We start from the raw sequence: 26,783 nt of genomic DNA on the forward strand, positions 1-26,783 counted from the left end.
CTATCAAAGTATAATATTCTTGTTTTTAGCTCTGATGGTGCTTTCAAAATATTATTTAAATAAATATCCTTTAAAAATCCTTAATTGCGCCTATCAAAAATACCTTAAAAGATCCACGTTTTTGGCTCTAATTAGACATCTCAAAATATCCTTAAAATATCCACGTTTATAGCACTAATGGGACTTCTCAAAATATGCTTTAAAAATCCACGTTTAAGGCTTTGATGGGACCTATCAAAGTAAAATATTCTTGTTTTTAGCTCTGATGGGGCTTTCAAAATATTATTTAAAAATATCAAATGGGGCCTCCCAAAATATCCTTAAAGGATCCACGTTGATTGCTCCAATGGGACCTCTCAAAATATCATTTTTATCATTCATATTTAAAGCCCGATAGAGGCTCTAAAAATCCACATTTATACCTCTAATGGGATTCTCAAACTATCTTTTAAAGAAACCCAAGTTTTTTGATGGGACCACTTAAAATAACCTTATAAGATCAACGTTTATAGTTATGATGGACACGTCTAAATATCCTTATCCGATTGGACCTCTGAAAATATCTTTAAAAGACCCTCGTTCAAAGCTCTGATGGGACATTCAAAATATCCTTTAAATCTATATATATGTTTAAGCTCTTGGCAAACCTGCCTAACCCCTGAAAAGTTAGAATTTTTAAAGCTACCATAATTAGCGGAAAAGCGGCTCTAGTTCTCTTTTTAAAGGACTTTCGTGAGTTTTATATTTATAGATTTTCTATAGACCGGAGACCCTTTTAAGGGACTCTCAGACAGGGAATCATTCCTAAATTGCAATTTCATAGGTAATTATAGGCCTCTTTCAAATATAAACCTCTTTTTAGAATATATTCTATGAATTTTTATGAATATAACCCACAGATCTGCGATAAATAAAAAATCCTCCTTAAATTTGAAAAATAATTTAGGGCTTCAAACTTAAAGCATTAAAATTATTTCCCTCAATATGAACGAACAACGCAATTAAAACTTAATTACATACAATTTTCCTCTTTGTTATGTACATCCTTCATTTTTCCGGATTCAAAATTAAACATTTTCTCTGTAGTTCCTGATACAAAGCAGACACTCTGTACTTTAACTATCTGCTTTGCAAACCAGAAAATAATAAAATTTCCATTAACGCCAGGTCGTCGTCATCGTCTATTACAAAGAAGCGTTCTGCTTTGCTTTCCCATTTTTATTACATTAATCTATATTAAGTACGCAATTAAATTAAATCCAACTAAGCAAATTAACATTAAAACTCAACGTAAATATCCATACAAACAAACAAACACATGTGTGTATTAGTATATGTGTGTGTGTAAATTAAAGGGAAGCCAGAAAGTAGCACCGATCGACGGACCGACCATTCCTCATCAAACAAAAATTACAACCTGAATTCGAATTACAGGCAGGATGGTTGGATGGTGGAAGGACGGAAGTTCAAATATAAGTAGAGAACCTACTAAACTAAATAATAATCAGGATATGTCGGTATGTTCGTTAAATAAAATCAACTTTGAAACATTTAAATGATAATGGAATTCTATTCTAGAACTGGTGTATTTGCCGAGCTTTTCATGTTTGCTTGCCATTGCATAATTTCTCTATAATTATGTGATGTAATGTGGTTAGCATAGCCAACGACGTGAATAAATCTTTGAACTTTCCATCCTAATGTGTAGTACATTTTCCAAATCGCTGAACTATTAGCCATTTAAAATTAAGGCAGAATACACTTTATTTGTAATATTTTATACCCTCCACCATGGTTGGGGGGGTATATTAAGTTTAGACCCCACAAAGTATATATATTCTTGATCAGCATAAAATTCTATGTCGATTTAGCCATGTCCGTCCGTCCATCCGTCTGTGGAAATCGCTCGAACGAATTGAAGTAGATTGATAGAATTTTACTCAAATGTATATTATGTCTTCAGGATTTTTGGTATTGAAAATAGGTCATGTAGGTCCACGTTTTGGTATAGCCCCCATAAACAGTACCTCCCGGTATTCGGTATTTTGATGATTTTTGCGACATTATCTACCGGAATTGTTTCAAATTTGGCATTTGAAGTTCGTAATGGATACTACAGCATATGACAGAAAATTGTCTGTGCAGGTTTACGTCTTCGTGTAGCCCCCATATAACGGTACCTCCCAATATTCGGTATTTTGATGGTTTTAGCGACATCATTCACCGGAATTGTTTCAAATTTGGTATTTGAAGTTCGAAATGGGTGCTATAGCCTATGATAGAAGATTGTCTGTGCAGGTCCACGTCTTCGTTTAGCCCCCATATAACGCTATCTCCCAATATTCGGTATTTTGATGATTTTAGCGACATTATTCACCGGAATTGTTTCAAATTTGGCATTTGAAGTTTGTAATGGATACTACAGCCTATGACAGCAGGTCCACGTCTTCGTATAGCCCCTATATAATAGTACCTCCCTATATTGATGATTTTAGCTACATTACTCACCGAATTTTTTCGTTTCGCATTTGAATATTAAAATGGCTTATGAAAAAAGTTGCCTATGCAGGTCCTCGTCGTTGTTAGGCTCTAATATTATAGCTACATGTGGTATTTTTAAGATTTTAACAGAGTTTTTTTTTTTTTTGAAAATTGCTAAATTCGTTCCAAATGGTGGAGGGTATTCAATGTTCTGCCCGGCCGAACTTACAACTTTTTTACTTGTTATAGCTTATAAAGGAAATATCAGCGCAGGCTTTCCAAAGAAATTACAATTTTCTGCTAATTTTTCATTGCAATTCAAAAATGTACCTTAGAACTCCTCGTTTATATCTACAATTGGGCATCTCAAAATGCTCATTTTTTTGTAAGAGAAAGTGCCCTCTGGATATTTTTTAAAAATCCAGGTTTTTATCTCCAATTGGACCTCTTGAAATATCATTTAAAAAAATAGGTTTAAGCTCTGTTGGAACCTCTAAAAATCCTTTTAAAATTAACGTTTATTGCTCTGATGCAACCTCTAAAAAAGGTCCGTCTCAAAATATACTCTCAAAAAATCCTTTAAAATTGTTTATTACTCAAATGAGGCTTGTTAAAGTATCTTCTATAATCCTCAATTACAGCTCTGATGGGATTTCTAAAAATGTTTTAAGGGGACCTCTAAAAATATCCTTTAAAAAATCCACGTTTATGGCTTTGAAGGGACCTCTAAAATATCCTACAAAAATACACGTTTATGGCTTTGAAGGGACCTCTAAAAATATCCTTTAAAAAATCCACGTTTATGGCTTTGAAGGGACCTCTAAAATATCCTACAAAAATACACGTTTATGGCTTTGAAGGGACCTCTAAAAATATCCTTTAAAAAATCCACGTTTATGGCTTTGAAGGGACCTCTAAAATATCCTACAAAAATACACGTTTATGGCTTTGAAGGGACCTCTAAAAATATCCTTTAAAAAATCCACGTTTATGGCTTTGAAGGGACCTCTAAAAATATCCTTCAAAAAATCCACGTTTATGGCTTTGAAGGGACCTCTAAAAAAATATCCTTTAAAAATCCACGTTTGTGGCTTTGGAGAGACATCTAAAAATATCCTTTAAAAAATCCAAGTTTATGGCTTTGAAGGGACCTCTAAAATATCCTTTAAAAAATCCAAGTTTATGGCTTTGAAGGGACATCTAAAAATATCCTTTAGAACTCAATTTTTGTAGCTCTGATGGGACCTCTAAAAATATCCTTTAGAAATCCAAGTTTATGGCTCTGAAGGGACCTCTAAAAATATCCTTTAAAAATCCAAGTTTATGGCTTTGAAGGGACCTCTAAAAATATCCTTTAAAAAAATCCAAGTTTATGGCTTTGAAGGGACATCTAAAAATATCCTTTAGAACTCAATTTTTGTAGCTCTGATGGGACCTCTAAAAATATCCTTTAGAAATCCAAGTTTATGGCTCTGAAGGGATCTCTAAAAATATCCTTTAAAAAATCCAAGTTTATGGCTTTGAAGGGACCTCTAGAAATATACTTTAAAAAATCCACGTTTATGGCTTTGAAGGGACCTCTAAAAATGTCCTTTAAAAAATCTACGTTTATGGCTTTGAAGGGACCTCTAAAAATATCCTTTAGAAAAATCCACGTTTATGGCTTTGAAGGGACCTCTAAAAATGTCCTTAAAAAGGTCCACGTTTATGGCTTTGAAGGGACCTCTAAAAATATCCTTTAAAAAATCCAAGTTTATGGCTTTGAAGGGACCTCTAAAAATATCCTTTAAAAAATCCACGTTTATGGCTTTGAAGGGACCTCTAAAAATATCCTTTAAAAATCAACGTTATGGCTTTGAAGGGACCTCTAAAAATATCCTTTAAAAATCCACGTTTATGGCTTTGAAGGGACCTCTAAAAATATCCTTTAAAAAATCCACGTTTATGGCTTTGAAGGGACCTCTAAAAATATCTTTTAAAAAATCCACTTTGTGGCTTTGAAAGGGCCTCTAAAAATGTCCTTTAAAAATCCACGTTTATGGCTTTGAAGGGACCTCTAAAAATATCCTTTTAAATCCACGTTTATGGCTTTGAAGGGACCTCTAAAAATATCCTTTAAAAAATCCACGTTTATGGCTTTGAAGGGACCTTTAAAAAATCCACGTTTATGGCTTTGAAGGGACCTCTAAAATATTCTTTAAAAATCCAGATATATATCTCCGATATGATCTCCGAAAATATCCTTAAATCCCCAATTTTTTAGCTTCTTTACATATTTCCTTCTCAAATTCACGTTTATGTCTCGACGTCTCAAAATATCCTTTAAAAAATCCACGTTTATGGCTTTGAAGGGACCTCTAAAAATATTATTTAAAAATCCAGATATATATCTCCGATATGATCTCCGAAAATATCCTTAAAACCCCAATTTTTTAACTTCTTTACATATTTCATTCTCAAATTCACGTTTATGTCTCGACGTCTTAAAATATCCTTTAAAAATCCACGTTTATTTCTCAGATCGGAGCTCTCAAAATATTGAAGAATATTCACGTTAATATCTCCAATGGGGCCTCTAAAAATATCCTACAAAATATCTTACAAAATATCCTTTAAAATCCATGTTTATTACTCAAATTAGGCCACTTAAAATATCCTTATAACCCGCAATTGGAGCTCTGATGGGATCTCTCAAAATATCTCTGAGTGAACCTCTCAAAATATTCTTAATGTTTATAGCTTAAAAGCGACCTCCAAAAATATCCTTTAAAATCCGAGCTTATAACTCTGATAGGACCACTGAAAATATCCTTTAAAAATTCAAGTCAACAACTCTGATTGGACATCTGAAAAGAACCTTTAGGTTTCCACCTATATATCGCCCCTGGGACCTCTCAAGATATCCTTAAAGACCATCGTTTTTAGCTTCGATGGGACCTTTACCTATTTCTTTCCAAAATTCACGTTTGTGCCTCAGACGGGAATTCTCAAAATCAGTTCAAAATCCAAGTTCGTAGCTCTCAACATATCCTTTTAAAATTCATTTCAACAACTTTGATTGGGTCTCTCAAAATATCCTTTAAAAATCCGCAATTATTTTTATCTTTCTCGAAATATTCTCTAAAATTCAAGATTATTGCTCTCTCTCACTCTTTACTTTTCTCTCCAAATAGCCTTGAAAATCCTTTAGAAATTGAAATTGTGAAAACAAAGTAAAATTTAAGCTATATAAGAACACCCTGTCAATCTACATTTTCTACACATTTTCCGATACATACCCCCACATATGCAAATATATATGTTATATCATACACATAAGTTGATTATTATTATCTAAGATTTCACCCAAAACCCATGCCCATGCCTATGCCCAATATCATATCCATAAGTTGTTGTGATTTTAGCTTGTGAATGGATATTTGTAATCTTCGATTGGATTAACATGCCAGCCTTATACACTTGACTTACTCTCTTGTCCGGATTCCAGAACATGAATATCAACATCATGACATTGTACGGCGTCCAGCAGATGAGAAAGGCAATGATGATGACCACCGAGATGCGCAGTGACTTCATTTTCGCCTTGTGTATCAGACGTTGGCGATTTGTTTTGCTCGAAGGTTTGTTGGTATAGTCGGCCAATTTTGAGCCTTGGAACATTTTTTCACTGCCTGGAAAAGAAAAAAAAGTGAAGAAAGTTCATAAGAAGCAGCAAAAATAAACATATCAAGAAAATTAAAATAGACATACAACAAAGGTAGCTTAACAATGTTCCTCAAGTATAGGAGGGAGTATGTGTGTGTGTGTGTAGGCGTGAGAAAATATTGGAATGTTTGTTGTTTGCTTTGTCCTGCCAAGATTACTGTCCTAGTGCCAAATAATTGTGGGACTTTTGCGCTATTTTTAGACATGTTACATTAACTTATAAGAGGATTGTGGGAAAAGGTCAGAATGTTGTTTGTTTGTGGAATAATACAAGGGTGTGAGGATGGAGAACCACTCAATCGGAATTGCCCCCCAACACATTCCTATTGAATGAAATAAAAATAGAATTTCTTATAAGTATTTAAATCAGTAGTAATCCTTGTAAAAAGGTTCTGAGAAAATCTAAAATACTCTTATGGTCGTTGGAAAAATAATCGTAATAAAATCACGCAGGATGCACCGATGGTCTTCAAAAAAAAAAAAAAAAAAAAAAATTAAAAATCCTTGTTAGCATCTTTGATGGTCTTTGGAAAATACTCTAAAAAATTCATTTTTATATCTTTGCTGGGTTATGGAAAAATATTCTTAAAAAAATTTCGTTTTTAGTTTTGCTGGGTTACGGGAAAAATATTCCTAAAAAGCCACTTTTTTATCCTTGTTGTTTTTTTAATTTTCTTAGAAATTCATGCCTACAGCTTTGCTGGATTACGGGAAAAATATTAAAAAAAAAAATCCACGCATAAAGCGTTGTTGGGTTATGGGAAAATATTCTCAAAAAATTTACGTCTAAAGCGTTGTTGGGTTATGGGAAAATATTTTCAAAAAAGTTACGGCAATATCTTTGCTGGGTTATGGACAAAATATATTAAAAAAAATACCACGTCTGTAGATTTGTTGGGTTTTGGAAAAAAATCTAAAATATTCTGATGGTCGTTGGAAAAATATTCGTAAAAAATAACGTAAGGAGCTCCGATGGTCTTAAAAAAAAATAAAAAATATTTGTTAGCAGCTTTGATAGTCTTTGGAAAATACTCTTAAAAATCCACTTTTATATCTTTGCTGGGTTATGGGAAAATATTCTTAAAAATTTACTTCTTTATCTCTGTCGTTTTTTTAACATTCTTAGAAATTCACGCCTACAGCATTGCTGGATTACGGGAAAAATATTAAAAAAAAATCCACGTCTAAAGCATTGTTGGGTTATGGGAAAAATGTTCTTAAAACCCCACGTTTGAAGCTTTGCTGGGTTATGGCAAAATATTCTTAGAAAATTCACGTATATAGCTTTGCTGGGTTATGGAAAAATACTCTTAAAAAATCTACGTCTATAGATTTGCTGGGTTGTGGACAAAATCATAAAAACCCCGTCTATATCTTTGGTGGCCTATGAAAAATAAAAAATCCACGTCGAAAGCGTTGATGTGTTATCGGAAAATATGCTTAAAAATCCACGTCAATATCTTTGCTGGGATATGGAAAAAACATTCATAAAAAATTTCACGTCCATATCTCTGCTGGGTTATGGAAAAATATTCTTAAAAACACGTCTAAATATTTGCTGGGATATAGGAAAATATTCTTAAAAATCAACGTCTAAATATTTGCTGGGATATGGAAAAATAGTCTTAAAAATCTTCTTCTTTATCTCTGCTGGTTTGTTTTTAATATTACTAAAAATTTACGTCTATAGCTTTGCCGGGTTATGCGAAAATCTTAAGAACCAACGTTAATAGTTTTGCTGGGTTATGGGAAAAATATGCAAAAAAAAGAAAAAACACATCTAAAGCTTTGCTGAGCTATCGGAAAATATTTTTAAGATCCATGTTTATATTTCTGTTGGTCTTTTTAAATATTCTTAAAAATTTACGTCTATAGCTTTGCTGGATTATGGAGAAATATTTTTAAAATCCCACGCTTGTATTTTTTCTGGGTTATGAAAAAAAAATAAAAAACACGTCTGAAGCTCTGCTGGGTTATGGGAAAATATTCTTAAAAAAATCCACGTTTAAAGCGTTGATGTCTTTAGCTTTGCTGGGTTATGCGAAAATATTAAGAACCCACGTTTATAGTTTTGCTGGTTATGGGAAAAATATGCCAAAAAAATCCACGTCTAAAGCTTTGCTGAGCTATCGGCAAATATTTTTAATAATCCTCGTCTATATCTCTGCTGATTTTTTTAAATATTCTTAAAAATTCACGTCTAAAGCTTTGCTGGGTCATGGAGAAATATTTTTAAAATCCCACGTTTGTATTTTTTCTGGGCTATGAAAAAATAATAAAAAACACGTGCAGAGCTTTGATGGGTTATCGGTAAATATTTTTAAAAATCCACGTCTATAGCTTTGCTGGGTTATGGGAACATCCCTTTAAAAACCCACATCCATAGCTTTGCTGGGTTATGTGAAAAATATTCCAAAAAATTCGCGTCTAAAGCTTTATAGGTTATCGGTAAAACATTTTTAAAAACCAACGCCCATATATCTGCTGGGTTCTGAAAAAATATTTTTAAAAATCCACAGGTTTTCTACGGCTAGAGTAGCTTTTAGAGGTCTTCAATGCCTAGAAGAGCTCTTTCAGGTCTTCTATAGCTAGAAGAGATTTTATAGGTATTCTATAGCTAGAAGAGCTTTTACTGGTATACTACGGCTAGAAGAGGTTTTACAGGTCTTTTATGGCTATAAGAGCTTTTACAGGACTTCTATGGCTGGAAGACTTTTTACAAGTCTGCTATAGTTGAAAGGTCTCTCACATTGATTCTTTGGCTGAAAGACCCTTAACATATCTTCTATGACTGGAAGACCTTTCACAAGTGTTCTGTGGCTGGAAGACCCTTAACAGGCCTTCTATGGCTCGAAGACCTTTAACAGATATTATATAGATAGACGAGCTTTTACGGGTCTTCTATGTATAAAAGAGATTTTTACTATGGCAAGAAGAGGTTTTACATGTATTTTGTGACTAGACGTGCTTTATAGGTAGGTCATCTCTGGCCAGAAGAGCTTTTGCAATTAAGAAAAAGAAAAACTTGAAAAATCCACGTTGATGGCTTTGATGGACCTTTGAAAAATATTTCTAAAAAATTCATGTAAGGAGCTCCGATGGTCTTTGGAAAAATATTCTTAAAAATTCACGTTGATGGCTCTGATAATCCTTAGAGAAATATTCTTAATAATCCATGGAGGATATCCACTTAAAAAATCAAGATAGGAATTCTGCTTAATAATATCCAATAAATCCACTTTGAAAGCCCTGATGGTCCTTGGAAAAATGTTATCCGAAAATTCAACTCCACTCGCCGTTGCATAAATTCTTTCTTCCGCAGTATTCCATTTTCGCTGAAATATTGTTCACTTCCTGTATCGGCTTTGCCTTTGAAAATTACACATCCTTATCCCTTTGTCGACTGAACAAATAAGGATTTTCGCGCTAACTTATCATTGTCCTTGTAAAATGGTCCAATAAAGTTTTTATTTCCTTATGGCAAATTAACTTTTATGAGCGGAATGCCCAAAGGGAAGGGGCCAGTTTTAAAACTATTTGCTGCTGTTACACAGCTGGAACTGATCCAATGAAATTGCCTCTAGCCAACCGGCCATCCCACCCTGTGTGCGACATCTCTGTGTGTCTGAGTGTGTGCCCATGTGTCATATGTAGTGTTGGATGCAATTTAATGCTCCACTGCTGTACGGAAGTCATTTATGGACTATATGTTTGTTGCTCTTGGCCACATTTGACTGAAAGTCATTCGTTTTTAATGGTAAATCAATGTCAACTTGGTGTCGTTTTACTCGGTAATTTGAGATGGGCAATGTGAGACAATGCTGAAGCCGGATGGTTTTGATAAATAAAAATTTTATTGGAAAATTCAATACGGCACATGGGTTGTTGTAATAAACAGGAAACAGAGTCCTTTTTTCCACAAATTGTAAAGCTAAAAATTCCGCAGAAAAAAACTGTTTAAATTCTTCAAAAATTTCCCCAAAATCTAAACAATACAAACATTTCCCTTCAAACAATAAACACCCTTTTCTCCAGAATGGGAAAATGTTTATTGATTAAACAACGAAAAAATATGACGACCCTTTTTTCCAGTTATATGTGTGGGTGTGCCAAGTTTTATCTACATAAAAACACATTTCGTTCCCATACTTACTTGAAATGGTGCGAAATGTCGACATGTAGCTTCCGAAGAGTATACACAGCGGCAGCAGGAATGTAAAAACTAAAGTAAATGTTGCGTAAAGCTGCTCCTGCCATTCGGCGGTGTAAAAGCCATGTGTCACGCATTGATAGAACTCTTCCACAAATGGACCACGCGCCACATGAAATATGAAAAACTGCAAAAAGAAAGGATGAAAGAGAGAGGAAATTAAAATGTTTTAAAGTGTAAATAACATGAGATATTGGATTGCAATAAGGACACATGTTTTTTTGGAGAGCCTGTGAAAGGGAGATGCTATGGAGAGCCTATAAAAGGGTTTTAGATTAGAAACTCCACGTCTAAAGCTTTTCTGGGTTTTGGAATTTTTTTATAAAGTCCACGTCTAAAGCTTTGCTGGGTTATGGAAAATGTTTTTTTTTTTTTTTTAAGAATCCACATCAACAGCTTTGCTGGGATATGGAAAATGTTTCTTAAAAAATCCACGTATATATGCCTGCTGGGTTATGGAACAATTTTTCTTAAAAAATCCAAGTCTAAAGCTTTGCTGGGTTATGGAAAAATTTTCTTAAAAAAATCCATGCCTAAAGATTTGCTGGGTTATGGACAATTATTTCTTAAAAAATCCACATCTAAAGCTTTGCTGGGTTATGGAAAATTTTTCTTAAAAAATCCATGTTTAAAGCTTTGCTGGGTTATGGAAAATTTTTTCTTAAAAAATCCACGTCTAAAGCTTTGCTGGGTTATAGAAATTTTTTCTTAAAAAATTCACATCTAAAGCTTTGGTGAGCTATGGAAATTTTTTCTTAAAAAATCCCGGTCTAAAGATTTGCTGAGTTATAGCCAATTTTTATTAAAAAATCCATGTCTAAAAATTTGATGAGTTATAGCCAATTTTGTTAAAAAAAATCCATGTCTAAAGCTTTGCTGGGTTATGTAATGTAGTCTTAAAAAATCACGTCTAAAGTTTTGCTGGGTTATGGAAAATGTTTCTTAAAAAATCCAAGTCTAAAGCTTTGCTGGGTTATGGAAAATTTTTCTTAAAAAATCCAAGTTTATAGCTTTGCTGGGTTATGAAAATGTTTCTTAAAAAATCAAACTCTAAAGCTTTGCTAAGTTATGGAAAACTTCTCTTTAAAAACCCACGTCCAAAGCTTGGCTAGGTTATGGAAAATGTTTCTTAAAAAATCCACGTCCATGTCACTGCTGGGTTATGGAAAATGTTTCTTAAAAAATCAGCGTCTATGTTTCTGCTGGGTTATGGAAAATGTTTCTTAAAAAGTCAACGTCTATATCTCTGCTGGGTTATGGGAAATGTTTCTTAAAAAATCCATGTCTAAAGCTCTGCTGGGTTATGGAAAATTTTTCTTAAAAAATCCACATCTAAAGCTTTGGTGGGCTATGGAAAATTTTTCTTAATAAATCCAGGTCTAAAGATTTGCTGAGTTATAGCCAATTTTTATTAAAAAATACATGTCTAAAGCTTTGCTGGGTTATGGAAAATGTTTCTTAAAAAATCCACGTCTAAAGCTTTGCTGGGTTATCACAAAATATTGTTAAAAAATCCACGTCTATATCTCTGCTGGGTTATGGAAGGTTTTTTTTTCAGGCATTTTAACTTAGAAGACGTTTTGCGAGTCCTTTGTGGATAAATGAGCCTTTACAGGATTTCGTTGGCTTCAAGAGTTTTTACTGGTCCTTTTTGGTTAGACGAGTATTTAAAGGTGACCAGGCGCGCCTTTGGGCTAAAAGACTTTGGACTCTCTGACTAAAAGACTTTTTGCAGTCTTCTACGGCTGCAACAGCTTTCACAAATTTAAAAAAAAAATTTTAAAAAGTATTCTATGGCTAGAAGAGCTGTCAAAGGTCTTCTATGGCTAAAACAGTGTTTTCTTATTCTATGGCTAGAACAGCTTTTTCGGGTCTTCTTTGGCCAGATCAGTTTTTACTGGTCGTATGTATCCTCTATATCTAGAATAGCTTTTATAGAACTTCTATGGCTGAAAGACCTTTCACAGGTGTTCTTTTGCTTGAAGACCTTTTATAAGTATTCTATGCCTGGGAGTCCTTTCACAGGTGTTCTCTATGGGAAGGCCCCTAATAGATATTCTATGGCCGGAAGACCCTTAACAGGTATTCTATAGCTCGAAGAACTTTCACAGGTGTTCTCTGGCTGGAAGAACTTTTATAATTTTTTTTTTATGGCTGAAAGACTTCTCACATGACTTCTATGGCTGGCCTTATATCGCTGGAATACCTTCAACACGTGTTATCTGGCTGGAAGACCCTTAACAGGCCTTATATCGCTGGAATACCTTTAAGAGGTGTTCTCTGGCTGAAAGACCCTTAAATGGTATTATACGGCTTGAAGACCTGTCACACGTGTTCTATGGCTAGATTTTAAAGGTGTTCTATTGCTAAAAGGGCTTTTAAACGATAGAAGAACTTTTGAAGGTCTTATATGGATAGTAGAGCTTTTAGTGCTCTTGGAGGTCTTTTATGGCTAGAAGAGCTGTCTTCTATGGCTAGAAGAGCTCTTAGAGGTCTTCTATGGATAAAAAAGTATTGCCATATATGGCTAGAGAAACTTCGAAAAGTCCTCTGTGGCTTTTAAATGTCTTCTATGCCTATTCGACTTTGTTATATTGCTAGAACAGATTTTTAAGGTCTTTTATGACTAGAAAAGCTTTTGAAGGTCTTCTACGTCTAGAGGAGCTTCTAAAGGCCTTCTATGGCTAGAAAAGCTGTTAGAAGTCTTTATCTTTTAAAGGTACTTTCTGGCTAGAAGAGCTTTTAAAGGTCTTCTATGACTAGAATAGCTTTCAAAAGAGTTCTATATCTAGAAGAGCTTTTTAAGGCCTTCTATGGCTAGAAGAGATTTTAAAGGTCTTCTACGGCTATAAGAGCTTTAAAATGTTAGAAGAGCTTTTTAATGTCTTCTATGGCTAGAAGAGCTTTTAAAGATCGTCCAGGAATTGAAGAGCTTTTAAAGGTAGATAGAAACTAAGAACAAATGAGAGGCATTTATGCAGACACTGTTTCTGAACAAATAACTCTGTAAGAGGTCTTCTGGTCATTTCGTCTAGAAAAAGTTGCCTTAGGTTTAAAATTCCTTTAAGATAATCTTTTTGTGATCTTTTGTCTAAAGGCTTCATAAAAAAATTGTATTAACGTGTTTCTATGTTTTTGATTTCCCATTCTTTTTATTGTTCCCTTCCTTCCAATCATTCCCAAACTTCAAGCCACAAGTGTGCATAAAATACGTGCCAAACCATCGTCATGTACATTGCATTCCTGTAAAGTTCAGAGTTAAAATAAAAAGTTTCCCATGTCCTTCCAGACAACATGACATTTGCATAATTTAATTAACGAATGCTCCCGAATGCTGTTTCGCGTGGCAGTTTAAGTGACACATGTGCTCAGTTGGAGAACAAAGACAAAAATGTTTTGTTGCTTCCAACTAATGCACTCGAAATGTGATTTAATTAAATATTTTTTAGAAAATACTTTACTAGGATTAAAAAATGACAAAAAAAGTGGTACAGAAAATTGAAATGGGCTAATAAAGTCAGTGAGTTGTTATAGTAATGAGAAATGTGCCAACTTCAGACTGCAGTCATTTCTAAGCCACTTGTACGACAGCGGTAAAAATTATTCCAGTGACAGCTCATTATATTGTTTACAAGCGTAAAAAGTATTTTGGTGAGAATTTTCCAGAAAAAAAGTTATTCGTGATGGAATTCAAGCGTGATAGTGTGATTTCTTTATATTTGGCTGGAAAACCACGTGGCTATCGTTAGAGCACTCCAGCATTTAAATGTGAATAAATCTTTTGTGTCTCGTACCATCGCTCGTTACCGATTACGTGATACTGGTAGCGTAGCGCGATGTCAAGGAAGTGGACGAAAAAAAATCAGCAACATCAGCAGAAATGGTTCGAAAAGTAAAGAAGCGACTTGATCGAAACCCACGTCGCAGTGGCCGAAAAATGGGTCACCCAATAATGGTTTAAAAATGAGGTTCCTCGCTTCATTTCCAGCTCACAATGGCCACTAAAATCTCCGGATACCGATCCGTTGGACTATTGTGTCTGGAGTATTTCGAAAAGCAAGGTTGGCACTAAAAAATACCAAAGTTTCGATCACCACAAGCAAGCACTTCTCCGGAAATGGACCAAAATACCTCAGACCAACATTCGGGCAGTTGACGGTTTCATTGGACGTTTAAAGGCCATAATTCGTGCCAAATGTGACCAATTCGAACAAATCCCAACTTTTTCTAAAATTTGATGCTATTTCCGACATTTTTATACCCTCCACCATACTATGGAGGGTCTGTCCGTCTGTCTGTTGTAATCACGCTATCTTTCCAACGAATTGGGATTGAAGGGTAAAATTTTGCACACATGTTTATTTTGCTAGTAGGCAGGTTAAGTTCGTAAATGGGTCATGTAGGGCCACGGTACCTCCCTAAATTCGGTGTTTTGGTGATTTTAGCGACATTATTAACCGGAATTGTTTCAAATTTGGTACTTGAAGTTTGTAATGGATACTACAGCCTATGACAGAAAATTGTATGTGCAGATCTAGGTTTTCGTATAGCCCCCATATAATGGTACCTCCCAATATTCGGTATTTTGATGATTTTAGCTTCGTTATTCACAGGAATTGTTTCAAATTACGTATTTAGAGTTCGTAATGGGAACCACAGTCTGTGGCAGAAAATTGTCTATGCAGGCCTAGGTCTTCGTATAGCCCCCATATATCAGTACCTCCCTATATTCGGTATCTTGACGTGTTTAGGTACAATACTCACCGAAATTGTTTGAGATGTCGTATTTGCAGTTCGTAATGGATGCTACAGCCTGTGACAGAAAATTGTCTATGCTGGTCCAGGTCTTGGCACACCTCCGATATAACGGTACCTACCTATATACGATATTTTGATGATTTTAGCTACATTTTTCACCGTTTATTTCAAGCTTCAAATTTGAATATGGCAAACGCTTATGACAAACCATGCCTATATAGGTCCACGTCGTATAGACCCCAATATAACGGCTATATTCGGTATTTTTAAAATTTTAATAGAATTTTTTAAGGATTTTATTTTTTGAAAATTTCGAAATTCGTTCCAAATGGTGGAGGGTATTCAAAGTTCGGCCCGGACGACCTTACTGTTTTTTAACTTGTTTCATCTCACCCTGTATATAATTTTTTTTTGTAAAAAAAGACATGACCTGAAAAAGATTTCTTTGGTTTAAAGAAAAATATTCCAAAAATGTATTATTTAAATACTTAAATATTTTGATAACTGTATTGATTGACTTTCTTTAAACCAAAGAATTCTTTTTCAGGTCATGTCTTTATTGAAACCGACTTATTATAACCACGCGTTTTTTTTCATAAATAACTCATGCGGACAAGAGCATTTATTTTTAAAATACAACTTTTTAAATATTTGCCCTGCAAATGTATTCAATTTCACGAACAAAATTGACAAACACAAAATTCTCTAAATTGTTTTGTCAATTTGTTCCCAATTTTAATTTTAATTTTCTGTTTCCAAATTAAAAACAATATTTCGTGTTTGCACAATTGTTGGAATGGAATGGAATGTATTTAATTTATATCCACTCTCTGTCTAATGGAAACAAACAACCCAAACAGAAAAATAATAATAATTTAAGCAGCTGGTTTTGTTTTATGCTGACAATGTGCAGTTGTTGAAAATTAGAAATAAAATTATGTGTGTATGTGTAACATAATATATTCATGTGTATATAACAAATACATAGAAAGAAGGCTTGATTTGCTTGACCCGTTTTTTCCCTAGTTGTCCATTTTGGGTTCAAAACTTAATTTCAAATGACTATCACATTCTGTGTAGCCTTTGAATGCCCAAAAGTATGCAATCAGAAATCTTTGAAAAAGAAAATGCCATGAAATACTAAATTGATGTACAGATGGCGTTCCTTAAAATGTGTATTAAAATAGGCAGGAGCGTGGGCAAAAGAATTGTGTTGTCCTAGCCTCAGCCGTTTAACCTAAATGCTCCACTTCCCAATTATACTTCTTGTACAAATGTCTTTTTTTATACGCTCCACCGAGTGCTTTTTTATTGGTTAACATTTTTCAGAATTTTTTAGGCATTTTTTAAGGATTTCCTGCAAAAAATCGGAAATTCGATTCAATTCAAAATGTCAATAAATTGGTGATTATTAAATTAGTTCTCGAGGTCTTTCTGACAAATAAGTGTGATTTTTATACCCTCCACCATAGTATGGAGGGTATATTAAGTTTATCATTCCGTTTGAAACTCCTCGAAATACACATTTTAGACCCCACAAAGTATAAATATCCTGGAACAGCATAAAATTCTATGTCGCTATATCGACGTCCATCCGTCTGTGGAAATCACTCTATCATCCAAACGAAATGAAGTAGGTTGATACAATTTTACTCAAATGTATGTTATGTCAACAGAACTTTGGGTATTGAAAATGGACCATGTAGCTCCACGTTTTGGTATAGTCCCCATATAATGGTACCTCCCTATTTTCGGTATGTTATTGACTAAAGCGACAATATTCACCGAAAACGTTTCAAATTTGGTATAAGAAGTTCGTAATGGATACTACGGCCTAAGACAGAAAATTGTCCGTGCAAGTCCACGCTTTCGTATAGCCCCCATATATCGCTACCTCCCGATATTCGGTATTTTGATCATATAAGCGACATTATTTAGCGGAATTATTTCGAATGTGGTATTTGAAGTTCGTAACGGATACTACAGCCTATGACAGAAAATTGTCCGTGCAAGTCCACGCTTTCGTATAGCCCCCATATATTGGTACCTCCCGATATTCGGTATTTTGATGATTTAAGCTACATTATTCACCGGAAATGTTTCAAATTTGGTATTTGAAGTTCGTTACGGATACTACAGCCTATGATAGAAAATTGTCTGTGCAAGTCCACGCCTTCATATAGCCCTCCATATAACAGTACCTCCCGATATTCGGTATTTTGATGATTTTAGCGACCTTATTCAACGGAATTGTTTCAAAATTGGTATTTGAAGTTCGTAATGGATACTACAGCCTATGACAGAAGATTGTTGTTGCAGGTCGACGTCTTCGTATAGCCCCTATATATCGATACCCCCCGATATTTGGTATTTTGATGATTTTAGCGACATTATTCAGCGGCAGTGCTTCAAGTTTGGTATTTGAAGTTCGTAATAGATACTACAGCCTATGACAGAAAATGGTCTGTGAAGGTCCACGTCTTCGTATAGCCCCCCTAAGTTTCGCATTTCATTATTGTAATGGCTTATGACAAAAGTTTCCTATGCAGGCTCACGTCGTCGTATAGATCTTAATATAACGGCTACATTCGGTATTTTTAAGATTTTATCCGAATTATATATATATTTTTTTTTTTTGAAAATTGCCGAATTCGTTCCAAATGGTAGAGGGTATTCAAAGTTTCTCCTTACCTTCAATATCCTCCACCATAGTTTGGAGGGTATATTAACTTTGTAATTACGTTTTTAACTACCCGAAATACTCAGTATGGACCCTACGAAGATATATTCTTGATCAGCGTAAAATTCTAAGTCGGTCTAGTTATGTCCGTCTGTCTGTTGTAATCAGGCCATCTTTCGGTTGAAATGAAATAGAATTCTAAAATGTTTAACACATGTGTATTTTATCCGTAGGCATGTTAAGTTCGTTAATGGGCCTTGTCTTCCTACGTTTTTGTATAGCTCCCATATAAATGTATTTCACGATATGCGGAATTTTGACACACATTTCGTAATGGGTTCCTGTGGCCGAATATTATATGTAGGTCCTTGTTTTCTTATAGCCCCTACATAACAGTATTACATTTTCTAGCCAATTTTTTTTTTCAATCCTGTACTTAGAATTCTTAACAGGAACTGTCGCTTGTGGCAGATTATCGTTTTGCTATAGCACTCTATATTTCGATATTTCCCAATACTCGGTATTCTCAAGGGGAGCTATATAAATGTCGTTATGTATAGTTTGTAATGGGCTCTGTATTGTATGGCAGAAGACTGCTCGAATAGGCTCATTATTTCTTATATCTCTCATAAAGCGGGATTTGGGATTTTGGTTTGATTAAACCACTTTTTTCCCTCGGTCCTATGGCTAGAGAGGACTCCAAGACATTTGGAGTCGATGTAACTCATGATAACTGGTGCTCATGATAAATCTCAAAGGGAATATCCGAGATTTCTTCCAAACATCGCATCGGAAATGGACAACATAGGTCCATTCCTTCTGGTACCTCCCCCACAAAGGGTGGAAATGTTAAAAAAATATGTTACTGCACAGAAAGATAAAGGATAACCCGATTTTGCTCCAACTTTGAAATTTGAATATTTGAATCAGTTCTAGGTTCGGTACGAAAATGGATAATTTCGGCCCCATCCATCAAGGCCAAGGGTCAAAATTTTTAATAAATCTTATAAAATGTAAAAAAGAGCCTGATTGTCTTCAAATTACACACATTCTAATACTTTTACCAGCACAAGATCTAGTGTGAAAATTTGTGATATCGGTCCACACCTTTTGATACCTCAAAATTTTGAATAGTCATGAATCTCTTAAAACGCTAAATGAACATCCGATTCTTTTAAAATCTCAGACATCCCAATATTTCAATTTAAGCAAGATCTGGTGTGACGATGGTAGATATCGAACTGCTCCTACCTCGCCCACAAAGGGTCAACATTTTCAATAATGTTAACTTTTATAAAATGTGAACTAAGAGTCCGATTATCTTCACATTTTAATATTTCCATTAACACAAGGTCTGGTGTGAATAACGAATTGAACGGACCACTCCTTCTGGCACCTGGCTCATAAAACGGGAAATCAGCATCCAATTACTTTCGAACCCGTCATATCCCAACACAAGATCTGTTATGAAGATGAACAAAATCTCACATCCAAATATCTCTTTCCAAACAAGATATGTCATAAAGATTTTAGATATCGACAATATCGACTGATTCTATTTAACTTCTTTAAATGACATTTTTTGCAGATACGTTTTTGAATTCTCCAGACTTAAGCAATTAAGTTTTTGAATAACATCAAAGTCACGATTTTTGGAAGAAAGTCCTTAAAAATTTTCTCATTAAATTCCTACAAAATCTGAAAAATTTTATCCAAGAACAAAGCTCTCGAAAAAAAAGTCTTAAAATATCCAAAATTTTTGCAAAGAAGTCCTTGATTTCTGTTTGACGTCAAATGTCTTCATTATCTCTAAAACACACAGTTTGCTAATAAATGGCATTCAAAGGATATCATGTGGGAGTATTTTGTTTATATTCCAAGAAAAGAGTAGTTAAACTTAAACAAACAACAAACTATAATTATGTCATAGCTAATGAAGGTTTTTCTTTTGTCAATTACTGAAACTGATAGACATTAGGCAGTATGTGTTGCATATTAAGTCTATGTTTTTAAATAATTTATTATGGGAATTTATGCTCTCATACATTGATACGGCCAAGAGATTTGACCCCTCGAAGCCAGTATAAGTTTAGGTCTAAACTTGCCACATTGTACCAAAAATAGAATGAGTTCGAGATGGACAATATCGGCGCTCTATTTTTGCCTACCTACCCATCAAAAGTTCAACATTTTCAAGAAAGTATTTATGGTAATATTTATATCAGATTTAGTCAGGTATTGAAAATTATAAAATTTGAAAAAAAATAATAACTGTGATAAAATATGATCAGTGTACGTTTTTTTTTTTTCAAAATCCGATGCATTTTCCAAGTTTGCTAGATCACTTCGGAAATTCGGACATATCAGTACTGAAAGCCCCCATATGATGAAAAAACTGAAACCAACTTCATACTGCTGTAATTTTCAAGCTACTCGTCCGACATTGTTTACAATCGTACAAAAGCGTTCTGGTGAGAACTTTCCAGAAAAAGTAGCTATTCGTGATGGATTTTTGCTTTCATTCAATAATATTTAAAAAAAATGTTGGCAGTTGACTATGTTGCATTTTTTTTATCTCACCAGCTACAGATGGAACCAAAATTTGATATTGAGGTCTCTGTTGGTGCCTACGAACGGTTGTGCAAATAAGTACTAAAATTATTCGAAAATGCTACTAATTTTGGATCACTTTTGATTTTTGGATTTCTGAGCACCTCCTGACCTATATTTGTGATTTTTAAGAAAATGTCTTCTTAAGGGCCTTTCCACAGAAAATCGTGTTTTTTGAAAACTTTTTTCAAGGACCTTCTGACCCAATTGTTTGTCACAATTAAAATTTTTTTATCAATGACCTCCTGAACCAATTTTTTTCAGAATTTTTTTTTTTTTTTTTTTTCAAGAATAACCAGACAAAAAATCATAATTTGTTTAGATATATTCAGGGGTTTTAATATTTTTTTTTGACAAATTTTCTGAAGCAAATCAAGAATTTTTGAAGATTTTTTTACGGACCACCAGGTCAACATTCGTGAATTTTTAAAGAACATTTTTTCAAAGGCTTCATTATTAAAAACCCTAGATATTTACGAGGCAAAAACGGAGATGTTTCAAGATTTCTTAAGGACTCTTCGAACCAAAAGTTGTAGGATTTTAACATTTTTTTCAAGAAGCACCTGATCAAAAATATTTTTTATATTGGATTTTTTTAAGAAAATTTACCAATAGACCAAAAAAATAAAATATATTAAAAATTAAAATAAAATCTCTTAAAAATTAAAAAAAAAAAACTTTAAATTCCGAAATATTCGAAAAGGAAGATTATTTCGGATTTTAAGGACCTGTCAAGGATTTTCTGTCCGGAATCGGAGATTTTTCAATAAAACATTTTTAGGGCTTCCTGACAAAAATTGACATTTTTAAGAGATTTTATTTTAAGGATCTCTTAATGGCAAATCTTGGGTAATTTAATTTTTTTTTAATATTTTCCTGGAAAAATCGTGAATATTTGAAGTCATTTTCAAGAATTTCCTGACCGAAGTCAGGGATGTTTCGATATTTTTTTTTTTGAAGAACTCGCTGACTAACAGTCGTGGATTTTGAAATATATTTTTTTGAGAAGTGAAGTGTCCTGTCAACCAAAAATTGTGAACATTTTTATGAATTTTTCTTAAGGACTTCCAACCGAAAATCATGGATCTAACAAATGTTTAAGGACCTCCTGGCATAAATGGTGAACACTTCATATTTTTGCAAAAGCCCCTTCAAATGGCCTTAATTCATGATTTGTCACAAGTGGTGTTACAATTCTACAGCCTAGAACCATTTAATACAAATCCTTTTGTATCTCTCTCCTCTCAACATCATGAAATTGATCCTTTGCAAACATTAAATTCCATGTATCATGTTATCCTTGAAAATTTGCAAATTTTCCAAAATTTGAATATCGACAAAGGCGGTCTGTCCGCCTAGCCAGATGGGGCCAGTAATTGGATATTGACGCAACTGTTTTGGGGGAAATTAATTTGAATTTTTGGTCATTTCCCAAAGGCTAGTCAATGGAAGTATCTTTGGGATACAAACACACACACATACGCACTCACATAGATAGTTTTCGACTCTAGAGAGTTATGGTTTGTTCGACTTGTATTTGTTTTGTTATTGGTGTTATTGTTGTTGGTTTGTTTTTGTTTTTTGGCAAATGAATACAAAATGTTTCGGTTTCGGGTGTTGCTTGGTTATACAGTGTTGTTTCAGCTTAGCAGTATCGAATGCCAGAATCAATATTTATTTTCGCCTCTCTTATTTTCGAACCCTTGGCTCGTTCGCTGTTTGGTTTTGTGGAGCATTTGGGTGCCGTCGGGACAGTTGTATCAACAGTTTGTTGGTATGCTTTTTTTATCGGCGTAATTTTCGAAACTTAACAAGGGGGGTGGTGGGTGGCGTTAAAGGAAATGGTGGGTTTTTGTTTGTATGTGTGCGTGTGTGAGTGTTCGATATATGTATTGGAAACCATTTACCATGTATTAATCACTTTTAAAAGCATAGTTATTCGACTGATGATAATTATAACGTTCATAGAACGTGTTGACTTTGGCGTTTGTTTCAAAATTGTGCTGTCGACCTTTGTTCACATTTCATTTAATGAGGTTATGTGTGAGTGCGTGTGGAAATAATTTCAATATTTACCATGCAGCCCGAAAGAATGGTCGAAATACTCGTATTACAATGAATTCATTAGGGTTCCCAAAAAATGGAAGTTTTAACAAAATTATTTTTGTAAAATTTTCGGTTAACTGTTTGTGGTTGATGGAAATGCAAATAAGCTTTAAATTGGGGCGATAATTGAAAAACGGTTAAAAATTTTCAAAAAAAAAAAAAAAAAAAAAAAAATCATTGTTGGAGGAAAAAAATATAAAATTGGCATTTCAATTATTTTTCAGAATTTCGCGGGAAATTACGTAAGCGGATGAATATTCGAAAAATCCATGGTAGATTTTTGAGCACCTCGTGACATATATTAGTGGATTTTTAAGAACATTTCTTTTTAAGGAACTTCTCCCCGAAAATCGGGGTTTTTAAATTTTTTTTTAAGGACCTCCTGACCCAATTGCTCGTCAGAATTTTAAAACTTTTTTAACGAATAACCCCTGATCAAAAATAATAATTTGAATATTTCGAGGTATTTTGAAAAAAAAAAAATGGGGTTTTTAATCGTATTGCCACGGAGTATTTAAAGAATGTTCTCACAAAATGCCAGGAAGTCCTTAATAAAAATACAACTTAAAATTTCATTATTTTTACAGATTTCTTTAGCAAATTTTTATAGAGTTCTTAAGAAAATTCGGAATATGTCTGGGAAGGCTTCGTAAAAAATATTCGAAAAATCCATGGTAGATTTTTGAGCACCTCGTGACATATATTAGTGGATTTTTAAGAACATTTCTCTTTAAGGAACTTCTCGTGGTTTTAAAAAAATTTTTTAAGGACCTCCTGACCCAATTGCTTGTCAGAATTTTAAAAATTTTTTTAACAAATAACCTCTGACCAAAAATTATAATTTGAATATTTCGAGGGATTTCGAAAAAAAAATTGGGGTTTTAATCATTTTCTTCACAAATTAATACTAAAAACTTCCAAATATCACTAGACTCGGGATTATTGCCAAGGAGTATTTAAAGAATGTTCTCACAAAATGCCAGGAAATCCTTAATGAAAATATAACTTAAAATTTCATTATTTTTACAGATTTCTTAGCAAATTTTTATAGAGTTCTTAAGAAATTTCAGAATATGTCTGGGAAGGCTTCGTAAAAATATTCGAAAAATCCATGATAGATTTTTGAGCACCTCGTGACATATATTAGTGGATGTTTAAGAAAATTTCTTTTTAAGGAACTTCTCCCAGAAAATTGTGGTTTTAAAAAAATTATTTTTAATGGCTTCCTGACCCAATTGCTTGTCAGAATTTTAAAACATTTTTTTCAAAGAATAAACCCTGACCAAAAATAATAATTTGAATATTTCGAGGAATTTCGAAAAAAATTGGGTTTTTAATCATTTTTTTCACAAATTAATACTAAAAACTTCCAAATATCACTAGACTCAGGATTATTGCCAAGGAGTATTTAAAGAATGTCCTCACAAAATGCCAGGAAATCCCTAATGAAAATATAACTTAAAATTTCATTTTTTTACAGATTTCTTTAGCAAATTTATATAAAGTTCTTAAGAAAATTCGGAATATGCCTGGGAAGGCTTCATAAAAATATTCGAAAAATCCATGGTAGATTTTTTAGCAGCTCGTGACATATATTAGTGGATTTTTAAGAAAATTTATTTTTAAGGAACTTCTCCCAGAAAATTGTGGTTTTTAAAAAGTTATTTTTAAGGACCTCCTGACCCAATTGCTTGTCAGAATTTTAAAACATTTTTTCAAAGAATAACCCCTGACCAAAAATAATAATTTGAATATTTCGAGGGATTTCGAAAAAAAATTGGGTTTTTAATCATTTTCTTCACGAATTTACTGGACGAAATTAAGACTAAATGGACTAAAAACTTCCAAATAACACTAGACTTGCTATTATTGCCAAGGAGTATTTAAGGAATGTTCTCACAAAATGTCAGGAAATTCTTAATAAAAATATAACTTAAAATTCCATTATTTTTACAGATTTCTTTAGCAAATTTTTATAAAGTTCTTAAAAAAATTCAAAATTTGTCTGGGAAGACTTCATAAAAATATTCGAAAAATCCATGGCAGAAAATAATCTATTATTGTTGGACAAGGAATTTAAAAAAATCACAATTTTAGGACCCAAAGTCCTTGAATATTTTTCTAAAAACCCCTGATTCTTGACGAGAAACTCCTTGCAGAAATATTGTCAAACAATAAAATGTATCAGTCGTTTTTGCCGGCAGATGTATGCCCTCAGCCAATGTTCGATTATTTAAATATGTTTTGACTTCTGGTATGATTATTTAAATTGTTGACCCTGTATGGAGTAGGTTCCGAAAGAATGGGCCAATGTTTTTCATTTCGTATCGGACCTAAATAAATATGATATAAATATTGCGACTTGCCAGGTTTGGACTATATCGACTACTTCCTTCACTTTACAGGGTGAGATAAAAAAACTGCAACCAACTTCAGACTGCTGTCATTTCAAAGCCACTCGTTCGACAGCTGTTAAAATTATTCCAGTGACTGCTCATCATATTATTTACAAGCATACAAAAGCATTTTAGAGAGAGCATTCTCCAGGAAAAAAGTTATTCGTGATGGAATTCAAGCGTGATAGTGTGATTTCTTTATATTTGGCTGGAAAACCACAAGTGGCTATCGTTAGAGCACTCCAGCATTTATATGTGAATAAATCTTTTGTGTCTCGTACCATCACTCGTGGCCGTGATACTGGTAACGTAGCTCGACGTCAAGGAAATGGACGGAAGAAAACAGCAACATCAGCAGAAATGATTCGAAAAGTAAAGAAGCGACTTGATCGAAACCAGCGTCGCAGTGGCCAAAAAATGGTTCGTGAGCTGAACATATCGCAATATTCCATTCGGCAAAAATTGAAAAATGAGTTCCGGGTAAAGCCATTGAAATTCCAAAGAGTGCAAGAACTTGCACCGCAACAGAAAGAAAATAGACTCAAAAGAGCTCAAGAGTTGCTTCGCTTGGCTGAAAGTGGTGAACTGCCGAATTTGGTTTTTTCCGTCTCCGATGAGAAAACATTCGGTGTCCGGCAGTTTGTAAACAAACAAAATGAATGTTTACTTGCCAAAGAGGTCAGCTGAAAATGTGCACCTTCGGTTGGCCACAAGAACTCAAGCGCCGGCCATGGTGGTGGTGTGGACCGCCATAACAGCCAATGTTCGCTCTCCACTCGTATTAATCGATCGTGGTATCAGAATAAATGCCGAATATTATCGAGAAAATATTCTGGAGGGTGTATTAAAGCCTTGGGCACGCAATATATTTTGGCCGCAGACCTTGGACATTCCAGCAGGAGTCAGCACCATTGCACTCAGCACGCGTCCACACCCAAGAATGGTTACAAAATAAGGTTCCTCGCTTCATTTCCAGCGCACAATGGAGTATTTTATTCCAACGGATTGGACTATTGTGTCTGGAGTATTTTGGGAAGCAAGGTTGGCACTAAAAAATACCAAAGTGTCGATCAAGCAAGCGCTTCGCGCTTATTATCCGATTCCATTCAAACTTGGTACATATCAATGTTTCTATCAACACAAGATCTGTTATAAAGATCGTAGAGATCGGATCATCGGTCTGGTACCTCACCCACCAAAGGATCAACATTTTGAATATCAATTACGCTCATAAAGCGCGAAATTATCATCCGATTACATTTAGACTTGACACATCTCAATATTTCCATTAATGCAGCATATTTTATAAAGATGGAAGGGATCGGACAATTTATTCTGGTACCTCCCCACAAAGGGTCAAAGTTTTGAATAACCAAAACGATTATACAATCCGAAATAAGCATCCGGTTCTCTTCATATTTCACACATCCCATTATTTATACTAACACAAGATCTGCTGTGAAGATGGAATGTATCGGTCTACTCCTGTTATCGCCCCCACAAAGCGTCAAAATTTTGAATTCCCATGAAGTTCAAGAAGCGCGAAATTAAAATCCGATTCCATTCAGACTTGGTGCATCTCTATATTTCGTCAACACAAGATCTGTTATAAAGATGTTAGAGCTCGGACCATTTCTTTTGGTACCCCCACAGAGGATTCAAGATTTTGAAAAACAACCGCTTAAAAAAGCCATATTAGCTTTCAACTATCTTCAAATTTCCCATACACAAATATTTTTGCTAACAAAAGATTTATTGTGAAGATGATAAGTATCGGCATTCTCCTTCTGGTAAACACTCAAAAATTCTAAGCTTTAGCTCTTATCAATGCTTCAAA

The 26,783-nt window shown here is 34.1% G+C and overlaps 1 protein-coding gene across 1 annotated transcript in view; it reads right to left on the reverse strand.

The window, feature by feature from the left end:
• LOC101889768 (gonadotropin-releasing hormone receptor) overlaps positions 1-26,783 on the reverse strand; it is an 84,987-nt gene that overhangs the window by 4,571 nt on the left and 53,633 nt on the right. The window contains exons 3-4 of the mRNA XM_059130390.1: positions 10,340-10,523; positions 5,950-6,152 (exon numbers count right to left, since the gene is read on the reverse strand). Coding sequence (XP_058986373.1) covers positions 5,950-6,152; positions 10,340-10,523 — 387 coding nt within the window. The remainder of the gene's footprint in view (positions 1-5,949; positions 6,153-10,339; positions 10,524-26,783) is intronic.

This window comes from Musca domestica, unplaced genomic scaffold, assembly GCF_030504385.1.
Source record: "Musca domestica strain aabys unplaced genomic scaffold, Musca_domestica.polishedcontigs.V.1.1 74, whole genome shotgun sequence".
Taxonomy (NCBI): domain Eukaryota; kingdom Metazoa; phylum Arthropoda; class Insecta; order Diptera; family Muscidae; genus Musca; species Musca domestica.